General features: G+C 36.6%; 1 protein-coding gene across 2 annotated transcripts in view; it reads left to right on the forward strand.

Annotated features, from left to right (window-relative positions):
• The window catches only part of Reln (reelin), a 452,906-nt gene that overhangs the window by 286,351 nt on the left and 146,607 nt on the right, over nt 1-19,948 (forward strand). For both annotated transcript variants that reach the window (XM_076862447.2, XM_076862444.2), the window contains exons 12-16: nt 3,068-3,219; nt 12,225-12,337; nt 13,555-13,763; nt 14,505-14,633; nt 15,700-15,809. In XM_076862447.2, coding sequence (XP_076718562.1) covers nt 3,068-3,219; nt 12,225-12,337; nt 13,555-13,763; nt 14,505-14,633; nt 15,700-15,809 — 713 coding nt within the window. The remainder of the gene's footprint in view (nt 1-3,067; nt 3,220-12,224; nt 12,338-13,554; nt 13,764-14,504; nt 14,634-15,699; nt 15,810-19,948) is intronic.

Here is a 19,948-nt window from a genome sequence, read left to right on the forward strand (position 1 = left end):
CAACTGGACATAAACATGAAAAGATTTCCAGCCTCATTAGTAATCACAGAAATGTCAAAGTGTGATAAAGTTTTATTTCCATCTCTTAGGCCAAATTATAAAAGTTTGACAAAATCAAGTGAAGGTGAACTTGTGGGGAGATAGGAATCTTAAACCCTCCTGATGGGAACAGGTATTTATCCAATTGTTTTGTTGAAGAGTGGAGTGATAAGTGACATGTCTCCCAGTAATTCCTTTTCCAGACATGGTACTCCTGTTAACGTTTCACAACTGAGATTCTTATGAGAACCCCATAACACAGAAAATAATCTGAGTCACTATTTTTTTCAATTCTCCTAAGGTGAACATAGGTAGTACCATTGTGAATGCAAAGGAAAAAAATTCAATAATGCAATGAGTGCCTTAGGGGATTAGGCATCCTCTCTCACAGACACAGCAAAGAAAGCATGTGTGCATGTCAACATTTACACAGGACCTTGAATGCAGCCCTGCTAGTAATGGCAAAAACATGGAAATGACCTCAGTGTACATCAGAAGTTTATGGTCATTCTTCAAAAAAAAAAAAAAAAAAAAAAAAAAAAAAAAATCTCTGACTTCTGTTATAATTTAAAAAAATAATAAAAGTTTTACAAGATTTCTCTTTGAGTAGTTTTAAAGGCCTTTTCATTGTGTTGTGCTATAAATGCTTAGAGCTCTGAGCATTCTCTGACCTACTAGTTTATTTTCACTTCTCACTGTCAAAACCAGCACTTGGGTGGCAACAGATGGGTCAGACTTAGGAAGGGGAAAAGACAAAAGGAATCAGATTTGTAATGGGAGAAGAGAGATTATAGACAAGAAGAGAGGCATTTGGGGGAAGAAAGGATCCAATGTTATATAAGATTATTCATTTAAGCTCTTGAATCTTGAAAAGAGATCAAAACCTAAAAATCTTTCTGAACATATTGAACATTTAAAGTGTGTGCCCAGAGCCAAGGCTGATGGATAAGCTAAAGCCCAGTGGTCATGTCAAGTCTTGGGTCTAGATAGGAGGATGGTTTCTCGAAGATCCATCAGGCAGAGAATCTTGACCTTCAAAGCTATGACTTCAATGTGGAAGGAGAACTGAAGTCAAAGCTGGGCAACCATGGTGTCACAAGTCATTAAGTCTAGATACAGGGGACCTTGTGACTGAAATATCATATCACCAATCTGGGAGAAGGAGTAGAAATCAGACCTGCCCTTGACCTTTCTCAACCTTGGAAGGTCTGGGTGGAAAGGGCAGAAGGAGCTGTTTTCCTACTCTGCAAAGAGTGAGTTGTCTCACAAGAGAGGGTAAAGATGAAGCTACAGAAGGCAGAGGAAAGTGAAGCTGGGATTCAGGAAGCCCATTGGATTATGTTTTACACCCTCTCTGGATCTAGAATCCTTTGATACTTCCCTAGTTCCACAGAATTATTGAGCTTCTACTGGGTATTGGACACTGGGCTAAATTTAAGAATATAAAAATAAAATACCTGTCTTAGGAGTTGACACATCAAGATAAAGAAAGGCATATAAAGAAGTAATAGCAATATGCAGTGAGCAGTGGCATCATGAAGGAAGAATCTAAGTCAGAGAGATGGTGTGGCTATTTAGGGGAAGTAAGGGAGTCTGGGAAGGTCCCTATGGAAGGTGTGCAATATTTAAAGGACATCTTGAAGATTGACTCTGAGTTCACCAGTAGACAGTGGCTAAAGCTATGGAGGCCTGACAAACAATAATTTAATAACTTCAAATTCATGTTATATATCCAAAGAGTTGGTATAAAGGTGGAGCTAGGAAAGTGCTCTTGCTTCCGGCCAAGAAGAACCTTATATTCTGCATTAAGGAGTTTGGAATTTGTTGATTAGCAAGGGAGAGCCACTGAAAGACCTTAAGCAAAGGAGAGACATAATCATGTTTGCATTTTAGAAATATCACCCTGAGGGCTGCTGAAATGGAGTCTGAAATCCTCTTTCTGAGCTCTTCATGAGTTGCTTCCAATTTACTAATCAAGTATAGTTTTTGCTGTTACCTAGTATGCATTCTTCACCGTCTGTTGATATCTCACTGTTAATAGTGTCAGGGTCATACCCAGTTCTCAGCCTCTACTCACATGTTGTCATCAACCCCAAATACAGTATATGACAGGCTCTCAAGTCAGATTGCATGGATTTGAGTACCATCTCCATTCTTTGTTGTCTGTCCTAAACTTCTCTGAATCTCAGTTCCTCCATCCAAAATTGTGATAGAACTGGGTATGTAATTCCAGAGACTCAGAAGGCTGAGACATGAGGATCACACAAGTTCAAGACAGCTTCCGCAACTTAACAAGGTCCTAAGCAACCTAAAGAGACCCTATTTCAAAAAGGACTAGGGATGTGGCTCAGTGGTTAAGTACCTTTGGGTTCAATCCCCAGTACCAAAATAAATAAGTAAATAACTTGAAAAAAATTAGGATAGAAATGGTTACTCTCATATGGGGTTACTGTGAGAATTAAATGCGTATAATATGTGAAGAATATGTCAGCCTAGAAAAGGAGCTGACATCTAAGTTAGCACTAAATAGGAGTTAGCTATTTTGATCCTCTTGTATATATCCAAAGACCTATTGGACCAGACCCATTTTAAATCCTGTCTCCTTTTTGAAAACTTGCTGGACTTTTGGCAGCTATTACAGCTTTTCATTCTATAATTATTTTTAATATGCAAAATACCATGCAAGGGTTTATATTATGATACTGCTTTCAATGGTTCACTGTTTCCTTAGTTCATATTTGATTCCCGAACTGAACTGCAAGTACTTTGAGAGTAAACATTGTCCTACTTGGGAGCACGCTCTGGCCATTTGGTAGACAAACTAGCATAGTACTAATTAAAATTGTCTCTCTAAAGAAGAACCATAACTGTGAATGGGATATGTTCCAAGTATATTCATTGCCTAAAGTCTGCAGTACCACCTTTATTTCAGAATCATTCATTGCTAAATAAATGTTCTTAGTTAAAAACAGAATATTTACTTTGTAAAGATTTGCTCTCAATGACTTTTTTTTTTTTTTTTTTAAAGATGGGACATCTTGGGAGCTGTTATTGGTACAGAGTGCGGAACAATAGAATCAGGTTTATCAATGGTCTTCCTCAAAGACGGAGAGAGGAAATTATGCACTCCATATATGGACACTACTGGTTACGGGAACCTGAGATTTTACTTCGTTATGGGTAGGTACATTTTGAACAAACTTTGTTGACCTTAGGGCAGATTCCGGTCCAGGACTTATTCCTAAGAAGTAAGATTGTTTGGTATCTACTATGTAAAATGAAAATTCATGAAATATGAACTTTGCGGACAGAGCAAAGGCCTATGGCATGGGCCCTGCTGGTGTCTTCTTGCCAAGAGCTAGTCTTAGCATGCCATGACTAGGCCTCAAGAAAAATGCCACAATACCTTCCTTCACCTCTCACTCTATGTTCATGGCTGAGAAGACAATAGGAGAGGAGCTAAGAGCAAAGCAACTCCAGTAACCTCACCAAAAAGCAGTCTTTCAGGGTAGGTCATTTGTTTTCAATGGATATCCCATCATTGCCTAACCTCTTTTTTGGGAGAGACTGTAAAACAAACAAGTTTATAACGTTTTATCATACTTTAATAATATTCTCTACATTCTTTTTGCAAACACATAAAGAAAGGAAATATTCGTAAGCCACGTTTTTCTTTAGATTTATTTTAGAGTAAACAAAGCTGGAAAAATACCCAGGGAAGAATCAGGGTTTTGAAATTGGTGAACCACCCTCCCCCAAAATTTAGCCTGCTAGTCAACAAGAGCCATGGTGACATGTTTTTTCCTGATGTCATTCCAGAAAAGTGTGTAGTTGTCACATGCATTCTTTGTTGAGTGACCGGGAAAGCACAGGCAACATCTGGAAGTGAAACAGGAAACAAACATTGTCTACCTTTGAACTTCCTAGCAGAGATGTCAGTTCAGCAGGACAAACAGGTCTCCTGAATCTAGGCTTCTTTGGCTATGGCTATTTATCTCACATTCCTTACTTCACCTCTTTGACAATCATCCAACTCAGATTTGCATGGTAAACCTCAGGACTGTATCATGCTCTCAAGCATATTGCCTGTGTGATGCTAACTCGTTTCCAATAATGATCTGTTTGATAACTGAGAAGTCATAGATAGAAAATAATGTAATCTCACATTTAAGAAAATCCTTGCCTTGACTTTGAAATGGTTTGTATATTTAAAGGCCCAGAGTTCATTTCCTCTAAATAATTCATGTTCATGCTGTCTCTCATTTTATTAAAAGCGATTCCTGAGAAACCTATTGCAAAAAAAAAAAAAAAAAAAAAAAAAAAAGTTGGGATGAATATTTATTATGCCAATTTAATTTAGATTTTTTTCCCTTTTTACCATTTTTTACATAATATATTTGAATTCTTGACTTTTTCACAGAAAAGCAACCCAGTTAAGTATGTTTATATAAGTTTAAGTCCTCGTTGTGTAAATTCCTTTTTATAAGTGTCTATATGTGAGATATTAAGTCATCTTTATTTCTTTCTAGAGCAAAGCAAGTTATTAAACTAATGAATTAAAAATAGTGTTGATTATATAGGAAAATTAACTCGAAGGAAGCCAAAGAAGTACATTATCCCAAATAAATCATCTCCATTCAATTAAAAGTAATAAATGTCTATTAAATGTAGAACTCTGAACTAGGATGTGTAGAGATTACAACTTGGGAGAATAATGCCACCAGAATCACAGTGTTGCTGGTCAAATGAGTTAATACCCACAAAGCACTCAAAACAGTGAGTAATACATAGACTTACATCTCTTTGTTGCTATGGATATAAAAATTACTTAGACACAGCTCCTACCCACAAGTAACACCTAACTATGTACAAGGGAGAATGCAGGCTGCTGTAGTGGAATGAAACTGCTATGGAAGTGTAGAAAAAAACCCTGAGCAATCACAGTGGGAAACTGTAGTGGAGGGATAAAGGTAAAGCTTCATAAAGGAGATGGCATTTGAACTCCGCCTTGAAGACTGGGCGTGATTTGCATTTAAAGGAAGAAGAGAATTCTAAGCTAAGCCATTTATGGGGGAAAAAAAGCATGAAAATAAAAGTACATGCTATGTTTTGGGCTGGGTGATTTCTCACACATAGATGAATGGAAGCATGGAAGACTGAGCTAGAAAAGTGAATTGGAGCTGAGTAGTGATTTTCTTTAATCCTGAAGAGTTTTCTTTTTCTAGGTTACCTGGGACCATCAGAGAGTTCTTGTTGGTTCTGTAGAATACCATCTGGTGGGCTTTAGAACGATGATTCTGACAAAAGAATGAAAGAAAGATTGAAACAATATGAAATCAGAAAGCAGTATTCTAGTTAGGGCAAGTTTGTCAGATGGAAGAAAGAGAGAGAAAAAAAGACAAAGGTAAAAGAAAAAATGCAACCCCAATTAAACATATTACAGACAAACAATATTTTTGTATAAATATTTTCCATGCAATGTGTTTATCCAGCTACCCTAAATCAGGAGGCTATTGCACTAGACCAAGCAACGAAAGAATCCAGGCAGTAATGGTGGTAATGTCACAGAATGGACAGAGAGGGGGTAACTGAAGAGTTGACTGTGGGGGTGGGGGGTGGAGTGAGAACTATACTGGAGAGGACACAGATTTCTCTTCAGGGTGACTGGAAAAATAGTGTCATTTTCCTAAACTAGGAAATATCCAAAAAAAAAAAAAGAGGTAAGTGTGGAGAATATTTTGTTATTAGATATGTTAAGACTGGGGTTTCTAGAATGTCATGGGAAAGAAGAAATTCTATTCAGGGTTTGAGTCAGATTTGAAAATCATCCACATACAGGTGACAGCTGGAACCCCTGGACTTCCCATGTCTCCCAAGTGGAAGTAGCATAAGACATGAAAAATTCTTAGGAAGAACCCTCAGTTAGATATAGGTAGAAGGACTGAGTAGGCAAAGGAGACTGAGACAAGGTTTCAAAGGAGGTCTGAAGAAGGTCTGTCATTTGACACCAAAGGAGGATGAAAGAGAGTGATCCAAGTGAGATGACAGGAGGTGATCTGCAGTGTACAGAATGCCACAAAGAGAAAGGCCAACCAGGAAAAAGCTGGGAGGCCACCAGTGACCTTCCAGAGAGCATCCCTAATGTGTACACCTGGGAAGCCAAAGTACACGGAGTTAAAAAATAAAAATAAAAAGAAAGAAAATAACATGTCACTGAACTAGGACTGCTCCTTCAAGAATGTCATCAGTAGAGTTAAGAAAACAAATGAAGTCTGGATCTTGAGGAAACCACAGTATCCAGGGAAGGTGTTAGTTTTAGGACAGGAGAGGAGAGGGCAAGGTAGGATATGGTGGGATAGGATAAGACTGGACCTATAGAAAAAACTGAAACTTGGATAGCTAGTGGGAAAGAAAGTACTATGGGAAGGGATTTATCATAAGATGGTTTATAAGTAACCCCTCTGGCACCTTTGGAGTATCTGTGGCTAATTGTTAATCTAAAGGGCATCATACTCCCTCCCCCTCAGATCCTGTCCATGATGTATTATATGCTTGCTTCATATCAGATTTCTGTGAATGTAATTTCAGTTTCCAAAATTCAGTTCAAAGTCTTTTTCCTTTGTTTATACATTCAATTATTCAAACACAAATTCATTAAGGGCCAGTATTCAGCACTGTTTTTAGAGCCAGAATTCAATGAACAGGACAAAAATAACGTAACAGACATCATTCATTTGATTATTTGTTTATTGGTCCTCCAATAAGTATTTATTAGCATCTACAATGTGCTCAGTTCTTTTAGCTCATATTTATATCTTTTTTCTCTGCATTTTTACTACAAATGTGGTGCACAACAGTTTCTAGACATTTTTTCATATAAGTAGCAACATATCACCCTTATTAATATGTTCAAAAATCTCCAATGGATACCTGAAGCCACAGATAGTACTGTATCCTATATATACTGGTTCTTTATACATACACATATCTATGGTACAATTTGATTGATATATTAGGCATAGTATGGGATTGATAACAATAACTAGTAATAAAATAGAACAATTGTAATAACTGCAATAAATATTATGTAATTGTGGTCTCTCTGTCTTAGACAAGGCAAGACAGATGTTAATATTTTCAGACTGTAGTTGACCATGGAAAATAAACACTGGAAACAAAATTAGGAATAAGAGAGACTCCTGTATACCGGACTTGTTTTTCCTCACTAAATAACAAATTTTTTGAAGTCAAGATATATTTCCTCTTCTAGTCCAACGCTCTGCAAATAGTAAAGCCTCAAAAAAATCACTTTCCTCGTATAAATAAGTATCTTAAATGCTACTTAAAACAGTATTTAAAATACTTAAAAACAGCCATTCATCTATCTTTTATTGAAATCCTTTTTTGCATTCATTGCTATGCGAGATGCCCCCTGAGTGCTACTTTCCACAATGCATCAAAGGTTATGAAGCTAAGGAAGAATTCATTTCTTCTTGTAGGAGCTGCTGTCACTGAAACTTCACAGAACTGATAAATTACCCTCAGAGGGCTCTTTCAGATAAAGTCTATCAACATTTTAATGTCTTGGCTCCTTTTGGACCTTCTTCCGCCATTCTGGGCTGGGCGAGGCTCCCACATGTTTTGCATCTCTCTGACAAGCAGATGCAGTTCATGGACTGTTCTTAGGAAAGCACAGAGGGCACAGGGAACAAGTTAATGAAATCACAGAGAATTGATAATTTGGGTCCTGTGTCTTTAGGTGTGGTGCAGCAAACCCACACCACCTGTGACCTTTAACCTTTTTAGTTCTTTTTCCTGGTAAGCCTGCGAATGTGCTCAATACTCAATTTTTTTAAAAAAACCTGATTTTTCTAAAAGGGAATTTTGTTTTTAACATGGATCCTTTCCTCCAGACACCATCATTTACGGTGACTTTACTAACTGTACTTATCAAAACATTGAAGTTTGTAATAAATGCTAAAACTATGATGCTTATGTCAAAATCACAAGATGTATTCTATAGGTGGTTGACCTTGAGCAACAAGCATCCATTAGGATGAGATCTACATTATTATCATATCTACTTTCTCTATTTTCAGTTCATATTACTTAATCCTGTAAATATTTAAATAGGCAAATTTACCTGAGGCAAACATATCTACATGCCAAATGTTAATGCTTTATAAATACCATCATTCAGGCTGGGGATATAGCTCAGTGGTAGATTGCTTGCCTAGCGTGCATGAGGCCCTGGGTTCAATCCTCAGTACTACTTAACAAACAACAAACAGGAAAACAAATACCATCATCCAAGACTTCCCTTCTGAGTGGCAGTGTGAATTTGGAGTCAAACAAAATAATGTTAACTACAGACTTGACTTTGGTAGTATGGGCTCATTATAGAACTGTTATGGTTGAGGTGTCCCAGAAAGCTCATGTGTGAGACAATAAAAGACATGTTCAGAGGTAAAATGATTAGATTGTGATGGACTGTAACATAATCAGTGGATTAAAAATTTAAATGGATTAATGGGTGGTAACTATAGTCAGGTAGAATATGCTGAAGGATGTAGGTCACTGAGGGGTTGCTTGGAGATTATATTATCCCTGGATCCTTGACCTTCTACCATGATTTAATGCCTCACCTTTGTCCCAGTGCAATGTAGTCGTCTGTGGACTGAGGCCTCTGATATTATGAGCCAAAATAAACTTTTCCTCCTCTAAGTTGTTCTTGTTGGATATTTCAGTCCCAACCACACAAAGCTGACTGTATCACTGCACACAGTAAGTGCTCGAAAGTCTGGCCCAAAATAAAACCCTGGTCCAGACATTGCCTACCACCATTTCCACCATCAATTCTTTGTGAAACTGGAAAACCACAGATACTGCCCTTTCCTCAAGATCCAGACCATATCTCTTCTTAACTCTATGGAATAAGTTCTTGAAGGAGCAGACTTTTTTTTTTTTTAAACTCCATGTGCTTTGGTTTCCCAGGCATTTCACATTAGGAATTCTTTCTCAAAAGTCCCTGCTGATCTTTCAGCCTTGTCCTATTTGACCTTATTCTCTGTGGCATTCTCTATGCTGCAGATCATTTCCCTGTCATCCCACCTGGAATCACTCTCCTCCATCCTCTTTGGGAACTAAATAGATTATCAGGCAGATTTTCTCACAAGTGACTGAACTATAAGGTCAGTATGTCATGAGCCAGAATCTCAATCTACTCTCCAAAACTTTTTGACCAAATATGGAAGTTAATTTCCACAGCTCCACCCTGTAACTTACTGCTATCCCACAAACCCCTAGGCAGCTCTAGGAACACAGCAATAGAGTGAGAATGTGTGCTGAACTTCCTCCTTCTCTGGCTCAACTAGATACTCTAGTAGCAAACTCCCAGAATACTCTAGTCTATCTTAAAGAAGCTTAGTTTTCAAGCCAGACCCTTGCTTCTCTGCAATCAAGACGATTTATTGGGTTACTTCCACTGGTGCTTCTCAAAAATGCCAAATAATTTTATAATTAGACTAGGAGAATTGAGTTTAGAGTATTTGCACAGTATAATTCCAGTAGTGTGCTTCCAAAGCAAGTACAAGTCATCTGTTTAACTATTAGTTTAGATTGTTGAGAATTGTTGCACTTAGGAAGATGAAATTTTAAGGGAGTTATATAAATAAGACAGCTTGCCAATCAAAATGGGCTTCACTGGTGACCTTGGTGGAGTCATTACTGTCACTATGCAGGTCTCAGGCTTATAGATTCAGAAAAAAATCAATTTTCTTAATTAATCCCAGAAATGGGATCTTGGAGACTGGCTCCTGCTAAAAGCTCTGAGGAGGCTTATGGACAAATCATAATTCTTCTCAATAAGTATGACAATTTTAACTGTTAAGCATTAAGGAATAAACAATGTTTATAGGATCAAATCAGATATACCTATCACCCAGTCATTTTAATGGCAAGAATTTCAGAACTATGATAATCTGATATATCATTCTTCACTGCAGGACACTTCTTGCCAAATGAATTAACAGGACTTGCCTTTATCATTAATAACCCTTTTATTCCTGTCCAGGCTATAGATATCCTGTCAAAGTCTTGCTCTGTGATGTCCTTCTTCTTTTGCTAATATTTCTTCTATTATTATGAGATTTCTTGTACTGACTGGATTCTTTCTAGTTTTCTTATTTAACATCACTTAGCAAATCATTTCTTCCCAAGATCAGAACCAGTTACGCTGATGAATTTTGAATCAACCATTTATAAGCAATTGACCCTTTCTTGGTGTGTTTTATTTCACGTTAAGAGTCTCAACCATTATTTATTTTACTAGTTTAATTCTCAAAGGGTAATCTCATTCTAGAACTCTGGGATTGCATTATAGCACCATAGAGTGCTAGCAACAGCAGGTGCCTGTAGATAAAAATTAACATTGAAAGTGGCTGATTTAAGAACTGAAAGAATTTTTCAGATAATAATTAAAGTTTGTGGGGCTTGATATCTATCAGTTGATAGACTGCTCACCTCACATGCACAAGGCCCTGGGTTCAATCCCCACCACCACAAATAACAGTAATAATAAAAGTTTGTAATAATGTTACAAACTTTGGGCCTTAAGGATAGGATATTTTCCCGTGATTGCATATACACATTCACACTTCTGTTGTCATGATCATGACTGATATGAAGGATAATGGTGGGTGGGGAGAGGCATCTAGTTAGACATGGGATCCTTTAAAATCCAGGTTATGGAGACGATGGATAGAAGTCAGAAATAGCAAGAATTATTGGCAAAGCACAGTAGTGAAAATAACAGTGTTATGGTTAAATATAAAGTGTCCCCCAAAAGCTAATGTGTAAGATAATGCAAGAAAGTTTAGAAGTAAAATGATTGGGTTATGAAAGTCTTAACTGAATCAATGCATTAATGCACTTGAATGGATGATGGGGGGCATGTAACCAGGCAGGTAGGGTGTGGCTAGAGGAAGTAGGTCACTGGGAGTGTGCCTTTGGGGTATACATTTTGTCCCTGGTGAGTGAGTTCTCGTTCTGCTTCCTGATGGTTATGTCCTAAGCTGTTTTCCTCCACCACATCCTTCCACCACCTCTAAAACTGTGAGCCTCAAATAAACTCTTCCACCTCTAAAATTGTTGCAGTCAGGCCTTTTGGTCACAGAAATGAAAACGCTGACTAAAATACAGAGGATCAAAGGGTAAAAGACTTGTATCTACTTGTGGCTTTTCCACCAGCTGGTTAAATGATTTTGAACTTCCAGTACCCTCCCTGATATTCAATTTCATCATCAGAAAAATCTTAAGTACCTTCCAGTTCTAATAGCATATCATTTCATGTGGACTGTGAAGTAGATAGTGAATAACTACTTTATGTACCTTCCAACAATCAAATGAAGTACCAAATATAAAAATGAAAAATGTAAAATGAACCTCACTTAAAATACAAATATATATGCTAAAATACCATAGGTATTACTTTGCAACAGCCTGAATGACACCACTTTATAAGTCTTTAATGCAGTGCATCACCAAACTTGTTTTAAAATCATAATCAATAGGTTCTGAACTTTGACCATAAAGACCTCAAATATAAGAAAGTAATGGTTTATTAAAAAGCAAGAGCACATCTTTTTATTGATTCTTTTTAGTTATATATTACACTAGAACTCATTTTGATGTAATTTATAAAAGGACGGAATATAATTTGCTCTAATTCACCCCCGTTCTCTCCCCCAAAGCATATCATTTTTAATGTGGGTTGAAACAGAGACATGTTGTCCTGCTACACACAGACATTTACTTGAGTAATCCCATTAAGCAAATAGTTACTTTGACCTTCACCAATATCAAGTCTTTAGCATGGCTCATCTGAACTATCTACATGAATGATTTCCTTGGGTTTGATTATCTTTGTTTAGGATCATTTTTTTTAGTTGTAGGTGAACAAAATACCTTTGTTTTATTTATTTTATTTTTTGTGGTGCTAAGGATCAAATCCAGTGCCTCACACGTGTGAGGAAAGTGTTCTACCACTGAGCTACAACTGCAGCCCCTAGGATTATGAAGTGACATCTGGGTGGCATAGTTAGTTCTTATTCTGAAATTTAACACTGTATTTGATGTTTGGGGAATGCAGGTTGGTCCTAACACCATGAAATTTTTATTTCGTGCAGGAGGAATTTGTGACCCCGGAGATTCTCACGAAAATGACATCATCTTGTATGCAAAGATAGAAGGAAGAAAAGAGCACATTGCACTGGATACTCTTTCCTATTCCTCATATAAGGTACAACTTCCAATCCTTGAGCCAAATGCTCACCTCTCAACTCCCCAGACAAGCCAAAGTCAAAACCATGAAGACCATGCCAGATACAGAGAATAAATCTCTTTCCTGACAGCCCAAGAAATTGCCAGTTTAAAAGAAAAAAGTGACATGGACATTTTAATATTCACTTTTATTTCTGAAACAAGTAAAAATTAGATTTTATCAAGAAGAAAAGAATTATAGCCCATCAGCAATAATAAAATGGAACCAAATACTCTGACTGACAGTTATTCTTGTCCCCAGGAAAGCTCTAAATATGACTGTAATCATGCAGCCTTACAGCCTTGCTATCAAGCTTAATAAGTATTTATCCAGCCTTTTGAGATTTGTTAGGCAGATGACATTGTAACAGACTTTTATGTTACCTTTGCTTTCTTCTTTGCTAATTAGAGTACTGAGGTTGACCTTTTTCCTTTGCCCTGTGGATACAGAGCAAATGTAGTCTCTGGTTATTTGCAAATATCGTCAAATCATGTGAGATGCTTGTCATAGGGTATCAGATTTAAATTATTTTTATTATAATAGACTTACCTGTGCTGAGACGATACCCACATGCTCATTAGTCAGCTTTATCTCCAATATTGATGACAATATCCAGCATGTTCCCATGTTATACCACTTGGGATTTCTTAGTGAACTACTTTTACAGCAGGGACATGGTGGGGTTATATCTGGTCTGGCATCTGCATGTCTCAGACCAAATCAATTGTATAAGTTATACATTAACTCATTGGCTCTGAAAGTTTCTGCTTGGAGTACTATATTCAGAATACCTGGTTTGGAAAACCATTAATATCATACAAATCCACTTTCCAAAGCACTATTGATAAAGTCAAGTAAATGTCAAGTTGCCTTTGTCTTGTGCTAACGTAGATAAAATGGATAAACCTTTTTAAAACCTTAGACCAATTTGTCTTTGAACAGAGAGCCCGATCAATCACACACAAGAAGCCACACTTGTCTTCAAAGGAGGAATTCTGAGTCACTAAAAAAAAAAAAAAAAAAAATGCTCCTTGATAGCATCTTCTACATGAAATAACAAATGGAACACAGGGCTATTGCCTGATGCTCAACAGATGGCAGTTATGTATTTAGCGATGACTAGAGAGAACCTAGGAGAATACACATTGACAAACATAGGAAAGGTTTTGAGTGATTTGGTTTCCTTTATTTGGAAGGTTCCATCTTTGGTGTCCGTGGTCATCAACCCTGAACTTCAGACTCCTGCTACCAAATTTTGTCTCAGGCAAAAGAACCATCAAGGACATAAGAGGAATGTCTGGGCTGTAGACTTTTTCCACGTCTTACCTGTTCTCCCTTCTACAATGTCTCACATGATACAGTTTTCTATTAATCTGGGATGTGGAACACATCAACCTGGTAACAGGTAGGAAACCCTATTTTGTGGGTGTACTAACAGTTAAAAATGAACACATGAACTTGGCTGTTAAATCAGAGATAATTTCTCAGTAGGTTTTTAGCTGGATTTTTAATAAAATATCCATTAATAAAATACACATTTTCCCCAAAAGAGAAGTCCTTCAGTTAATAGGTGGGTTATGACTGGGTAGATTTTAAGTAGGAATTGGCTTCATTCTAAGAGCATGATCTTAGGTATGAGAGGTGTGTGCATGCGCTGCGGCAGCCATCCGTTACAACAGATTGCTGAGAGAGTAACAACTGAAAACAAGCTTGACCTCATGTTGGCTAGTGACCCCCTAATAATAGGCAGGGAAATCAATTAGCACTTCAAGAGCTATGACTTCTCAGTTTCACTTGCAGAAGTGTCGCTGGGATCCTTTCTAAGAATTTTTGTGTCTCACATTCACAGGATGAAGTGACAGTGTGAGACATGGTAATTGCCTTGCCATCTATCAAATTCAAGAGCTCAGACTCAAGTTACCATTTGTTGTCTTTTAAAGGAGTTTGTTATTATAGCAGTAATTTAACTGCTTGCCCTTTGAAGGCTGGTCAGACCTGGGTGAAAGAGAAAGCAATCATTTAGTAAAGAGCCATCTTAAAGAAATCTCACACTAGTTCTAAAGATGTTTATTGTATTTAGGCAGAGATGAAAAGTAATTTTTTAATCTTTGCTGCTTTTGTGTTGTGCTTGTTCTGTTGTTACTAGTGTCAGCTTGGAGTTTTCTACTAACCATGGGCGTTCCTGGTCCCTGCTTCACACTGAATGCTTACCTGAGATCTGTGCTGGCCCTCACCTCCCCCACAGCACCATCTACTCCTCTGAAAACTACAGTGGGTGAGTAAACTCTCTCTATGCTGCAGAATGAAAATGAATGAGTAATACAGAAACTATAGCATTTTTTACATAATAGATAAGGAATCTGACTTCTCCTTAAAAGTAGTATCATTAAAGAAGGAGAGAAATACTTTTGCTAAAGCTGATGCAAGATCACAGTTCATACAGTCTTTCGTTTTTCATGTAACTGACTTATATTTTGGACTACATGAATTTAAATTCTGTTATGGAAATCCTGTGATTATTACCAAAAGGCTTACTGCCAAAATAAGACTTATGGAAAGAGCCAGCAAAGAGAAGTATAGAAAAGTTAAGTTTTGGAATTAGACCTGAGTTTATATGTTATTCTGCCACCTACTATCTGGGTAATGATATGCATTCTCTCTGAGAAACTTTCTACTTCTTTTCACATAAATTAAAGACCATAAATGTATTCCTTTGAGAATTACTAGAATTAAAATGGTTATGTAATGCTTTCCACTTAACAGAATAAATATGATTTACATAGTAAAAATATTTACAAGAACAGCAAAATTAAGTTGGGAAATGTTTTCTTTTTAGAAAACATTTTGCTACCTCTTTTTACATGTGCAGAGGGCAAGGGGTAGCAAAAAATTAAAAAGTAGTTGATGCTAATCAGCACCCCATCTCTACACAAATTATGTCTGTAGGTTAATATCTAAGTGTGAGTATTGTAAAACCTGATTTAAACATTACAGAATGTATAAATGTATCAAAACATAACATGACACCACATTAATATGTCCAATGTTTATATATCAGTTAAAAATAAATAAATAAATAAAACATTTTATAAAAATAATGTCTAAACAAAATAAATATCACTTGCTATGAAGAATAAATCCACTACTCTAGTAGGATATGGGTGCTCTTACAAGTTGTATGTCTGTTTTTAAACTATACACAAATTCCATAGGTGAACATGAAGAGTTTATTGAGAAACTTTAGTGCTATTACAAGCACCTAGAGATGGGAACATCACACGCATATAAAATGAATTTAAAAGATGTCAACATAGTCTGGTTTTGTGCTAAATTTTTTGCAGGTGGAACCGAATAACGATTCCCCTCCCTAACGCAGCACTAACCCAAGACACCAGGATCCGTTGGAGACAAATGGGACCAATCCTTGGAAACATGTGGGCGATTGATAATGGTTAGTGTTTATGCCTGTCATAATCACATGCCATTGATGTGGAGTCTTCCTGTGCTTTTGTTAGTCAGCCCAGACTTAATCACATTTCTAAGTCATGGTCTTGCGATTCATTAAACGCCCTTTCTTCCTTTTCTCCTTTGCATTCCGTTAGAAACCCAGGGATGCGCAATCAGAAAAAAAAAAAAAAAAAAAAAGCCTGTGTAGTCAGCAATATTAGATGCTAGAATGTTTCAACATACACGGTCTAAAAATGCTTAAAGCCCTGAAACTCAAATTCACAGTTGATGACAAGGGATATCCTAACATTTTCTTTGAATGTGTTATGCAAAATTAACATAAATACCATCCTGCGTGTATTAAAATAAGACCCATTCTTCTCTTAGTAACTGCCATAACATCTGGAAGACTTATCTGTTTGCTGCAGACACTACACTGAAAGCAACATCATGTCTAAAATACTGGTGAAACTTCTGCCTCCTTTTTTAGAAAATAGCATAAAAGGAAAAAGTGGATATACACACAAGTTTTTAAGTAAATTGTTGACAATTTGCATCATTTTAAGCCAATAACACTTAGGACAGATGCACAATGAAAAAAAAGATATTTTGAATTATAGGGTTAGATGACTAATTTCTCACATTTGTTACTAATAGTCAATTTTCTGATTTTTTATTCTAATTATGGATGGATTCAAATATTTTCTGTTTTCAGAGTATATACATTTGACTGAAGGTTTATACTACAAGGAAAAGGAAAGGGAGAGAGACAGGAAGGGAAAGAGGGACATAATGTCAATACTTCAGCCAATGGTCACAGATTTGTGATCAACTTTATAAAACCTACATAATTGTTTAACGTTGGTTTTTCCATGTCTTAATCTTCTTTTGTTATTTTTGAATAATGTAGACACTGAGAAGCTAATTACATATATAAAGTTCTTTAAATTTGGGAATAACTTCAGGCAAGATGGCTTACCCATAAACCAATGTGAATTTTTTAAATATTTTTTGTTCAAAAAAGAGCAGTAAAAAGCCCACACTTTGAAGGCCATGTGAGTTTTATAAACATAGTGCATTTGTAAAAACATCTAAAGTTGAATTTGTTAAAATAGAGTTTCCCCATTGACAGATTTTTCTTTTGTTTTTGTTTTTTGATACCAGGGTTTAAACCCAGGTATGCTTAACCACTCAGCCACATCCTCAGCCCTTTTTATTTTTCATTTTAAAACAAGGAATCGCTAAGTTGCTTAAGGCCTTGCTAAGTTGTTGAAGCTGGCTTTGAACTTGTGATCCTCCTGCCTCAGCCTCCTGAGTTGCTGGGATTACAGGGCATTGATAGAATATTTTGCATAGCATTTTAATTACTACACCTTTTAATGAGCTCTAGGGAACAAGTGTGTGTCTCTGGGTAGTGGGATATGAACGGGTTTTTCCTACTATCATAGTTTTCAAGGGTTTTCTCATAAGCTCATCACTTTTATTACTTTAATAATCACCAAAGAAGTTTCAAAATTAATAATGAAATAAAACATGCGAGGAAACTGAGAGTCCAATGAAGTATAGATATAAAAGCCTATGAGAAGAGTATCTCGATTTTCTGAATAAGGCTATTATAATATGATTTGGGTCAGAAAGAGCTACTTCACATATCTGGTTCCTACCATCATGCTTTGAGTATACTAGGAAGAGGTTAGGATACAGAGAATGCATATGGGTAGCAATGTGTGTTAAATGCAAAACTGAGGGCAGAATCTCTTCAATTCTGTTATCATCCTGTGTGAGGTTTTCACAAAAACAGGAACAGTCTCTGGCTTCTTCACAAGGCAAAGAGAAGACACACACTCCTTCCCAAGAGAAACAAGTGCTATAGAATTCCCCTGCAATCTCCCCCTTTCAGTATGGAATTACAGAATTATGACCATCAAAAGAAACATAGAGAAAGAAACAGACCAGTATCATAATTCTGTTAGGTATGTTCTTCCCTTACAATAGCCAGCTCCTGCTATTTGTAAAGAAAGTATGTGAGTACATTGCTGGTGGGATGACAAACTGGTGCAACCACTATGGAAAGCAGCATGGAGATTCTTCAGAAAACTTGGAATGGATCTACCATTTGACCTAGCTGTTCCACTCCTTGGTTTATACCTAATGAACTTAAAATCAGCATGCTATAGTGACATGGCCACATCAATGTTCATAGCAACTCAATTCATAATAGCTAAGCTCTGGAGCCAACCTAGGTGCCCTTCAACAGATGAATGGATAAAGAAAATGTGGTACATATACACAATGGAATATTACTCAATGTTAAAAAATGAAATTATGGCATTTGCGTGTAAATGGATGGAGCTGGAGATTATTATGCTAAGTAAAATAAGCCAATCCCCCCTCAAAGGCAAAATGTTCTCTTTGATATGCAGATGCTAACTCAGGTTAGGCAGGAGTTGGAGGGAGTAGTTTCACTGGATTGGACAGGGAGTAGGGGGAGGGAGAATGAGAAAGACAGTAGAATGAATTGGACATAATTCCTATGTTCATATATGAAATACACCACCAGTGTAACTCCACATCATGTACAACCCACAAGAATGGGAAGTTATATTCCATGTTATGTGTAATATGCTAAAATATACCCTACTATCACATATAACTAAAAAGAAAAATAAATAAGAAAGTATGTGGGAAGTTATCCCAAAAAATCTTCACAAAATGGAAAATCCTAGGTTAAATTATATTTGTTGTCATATTTTTATTTTTTCAGTTATATTACATTAACAATAGTAGTAAAGAAAACTAATGTGTGCTTTCCATACTCTTGTGGAAAGGAAGACTGCAAACTTAGGAGTCCTAATGACTCTACTCAGTAGGAAAGGATGACAAATCCTTAGTTGCTGTTTTTTCGTTGGTTTGGAAAGCCTTATGTTATTGTTGGTTTTGGGTTTTCACCCTGGAGACTTTCTGAACTATGGCATGTATGTACTGTAGGGCAGCCTCCAGAGTAATTCTTCAGAGTGCAATATTCCTCTCACAGCACCTGGAGCAGGTTCTACTACAGTCATAAAACCAAGGGTGCTGGAAAGAAAATCCATACATTTTTCCAGGCTAAAGAAATAATAGAGCCCCATTCTGATGGCTCAGCAGTTGGCATACAGTGAAGCCCATTGAAACAACATAGGGCAGGAAGGTGGCAGTGGAAACAACCCCAATATGGTGATGATGATTATAACCATATGGTGACATGAAACATTTTAATAACTCTTTCAAGGAATATCATTCTCCCCCTTTAAAGAATGGGACCACTGAGGCTTAAACAGGATGAATCAGTTAATCAAAGTTTCCTGGTGAAGCCAGATACAAATCCAGGATTATCTGACATCTAAAACCAATGCTGTTAATAATGTGGCTTGCTATCTCTTCTCTTATAAACCAGTAGTTTCCTTCATCAACGTTTTTTTCCACCACCAGCCTGCTTTGCATCTCATTTGAATTACTCCTCCTATTAATTGGCTGAAGGGATTATGTGCTTCTAGGAGTATAGGCCACAGGAAAGTCTATTCTAAAATAGAATTGTTTAAATATTGTGACATGCTTATAGGGCAGAGAAGAAAGTGATAATGGATGGTAAATTGTCTTGTGCCTGAAAGTGAATATGTGAGGTCTTCATAACATTTTAATTATATCTCAAATCCTCTTTGTTTTTTTCCCACTTTGGGGCTGTTTCATTTGTTGATTGTGCCAATTACAAAAATACTTAGTATCTTTAAATGTATTAGAGTCTGAGTATATCAGAACCTACAACTTGAACATTTTTCAACATTCCAAAGATTAGAATATAGGTTTGCAACATTGCATTTTTAGTCAAGCTCAGTATTTAAGGAAAAAGGTCTGCATTATGAATTAACTTTTATGCTCAATAACAGATTCTTAATACCATACTTCCAGGGAGAATGAATTAGTAAATGTAACAATCATTTACAATGTTGTAGATTTTCCCCCAAATAAGAATGGTCATTGTAGTTAGAATCTCTCTCCATTTTGTGATGTATCAAATCGATCCTTTGTGATTCTTCATTTCTACCTAAATGGTATAGAAAGGTCAAAATACAAGCAGCAATATTCAGTCTGAAAATGTTTTAGCAG

This window comes from Callospermophilus lateralis, chromosome 1, assembly GCF_048772815.1.
Source record: "Callospermophilus lateralis isolate mCalLat2 chromosome 1, mCalLat2.hap1, whole genome shotgun sequence".
NCBI classification, from domain to species: domain Eukaryota; kingdom Metazoa; phylum Chordata; class Mammalia; order Rodentia; family Sciuridae; genus Callospermophilus; species Callospermophilus lateralis.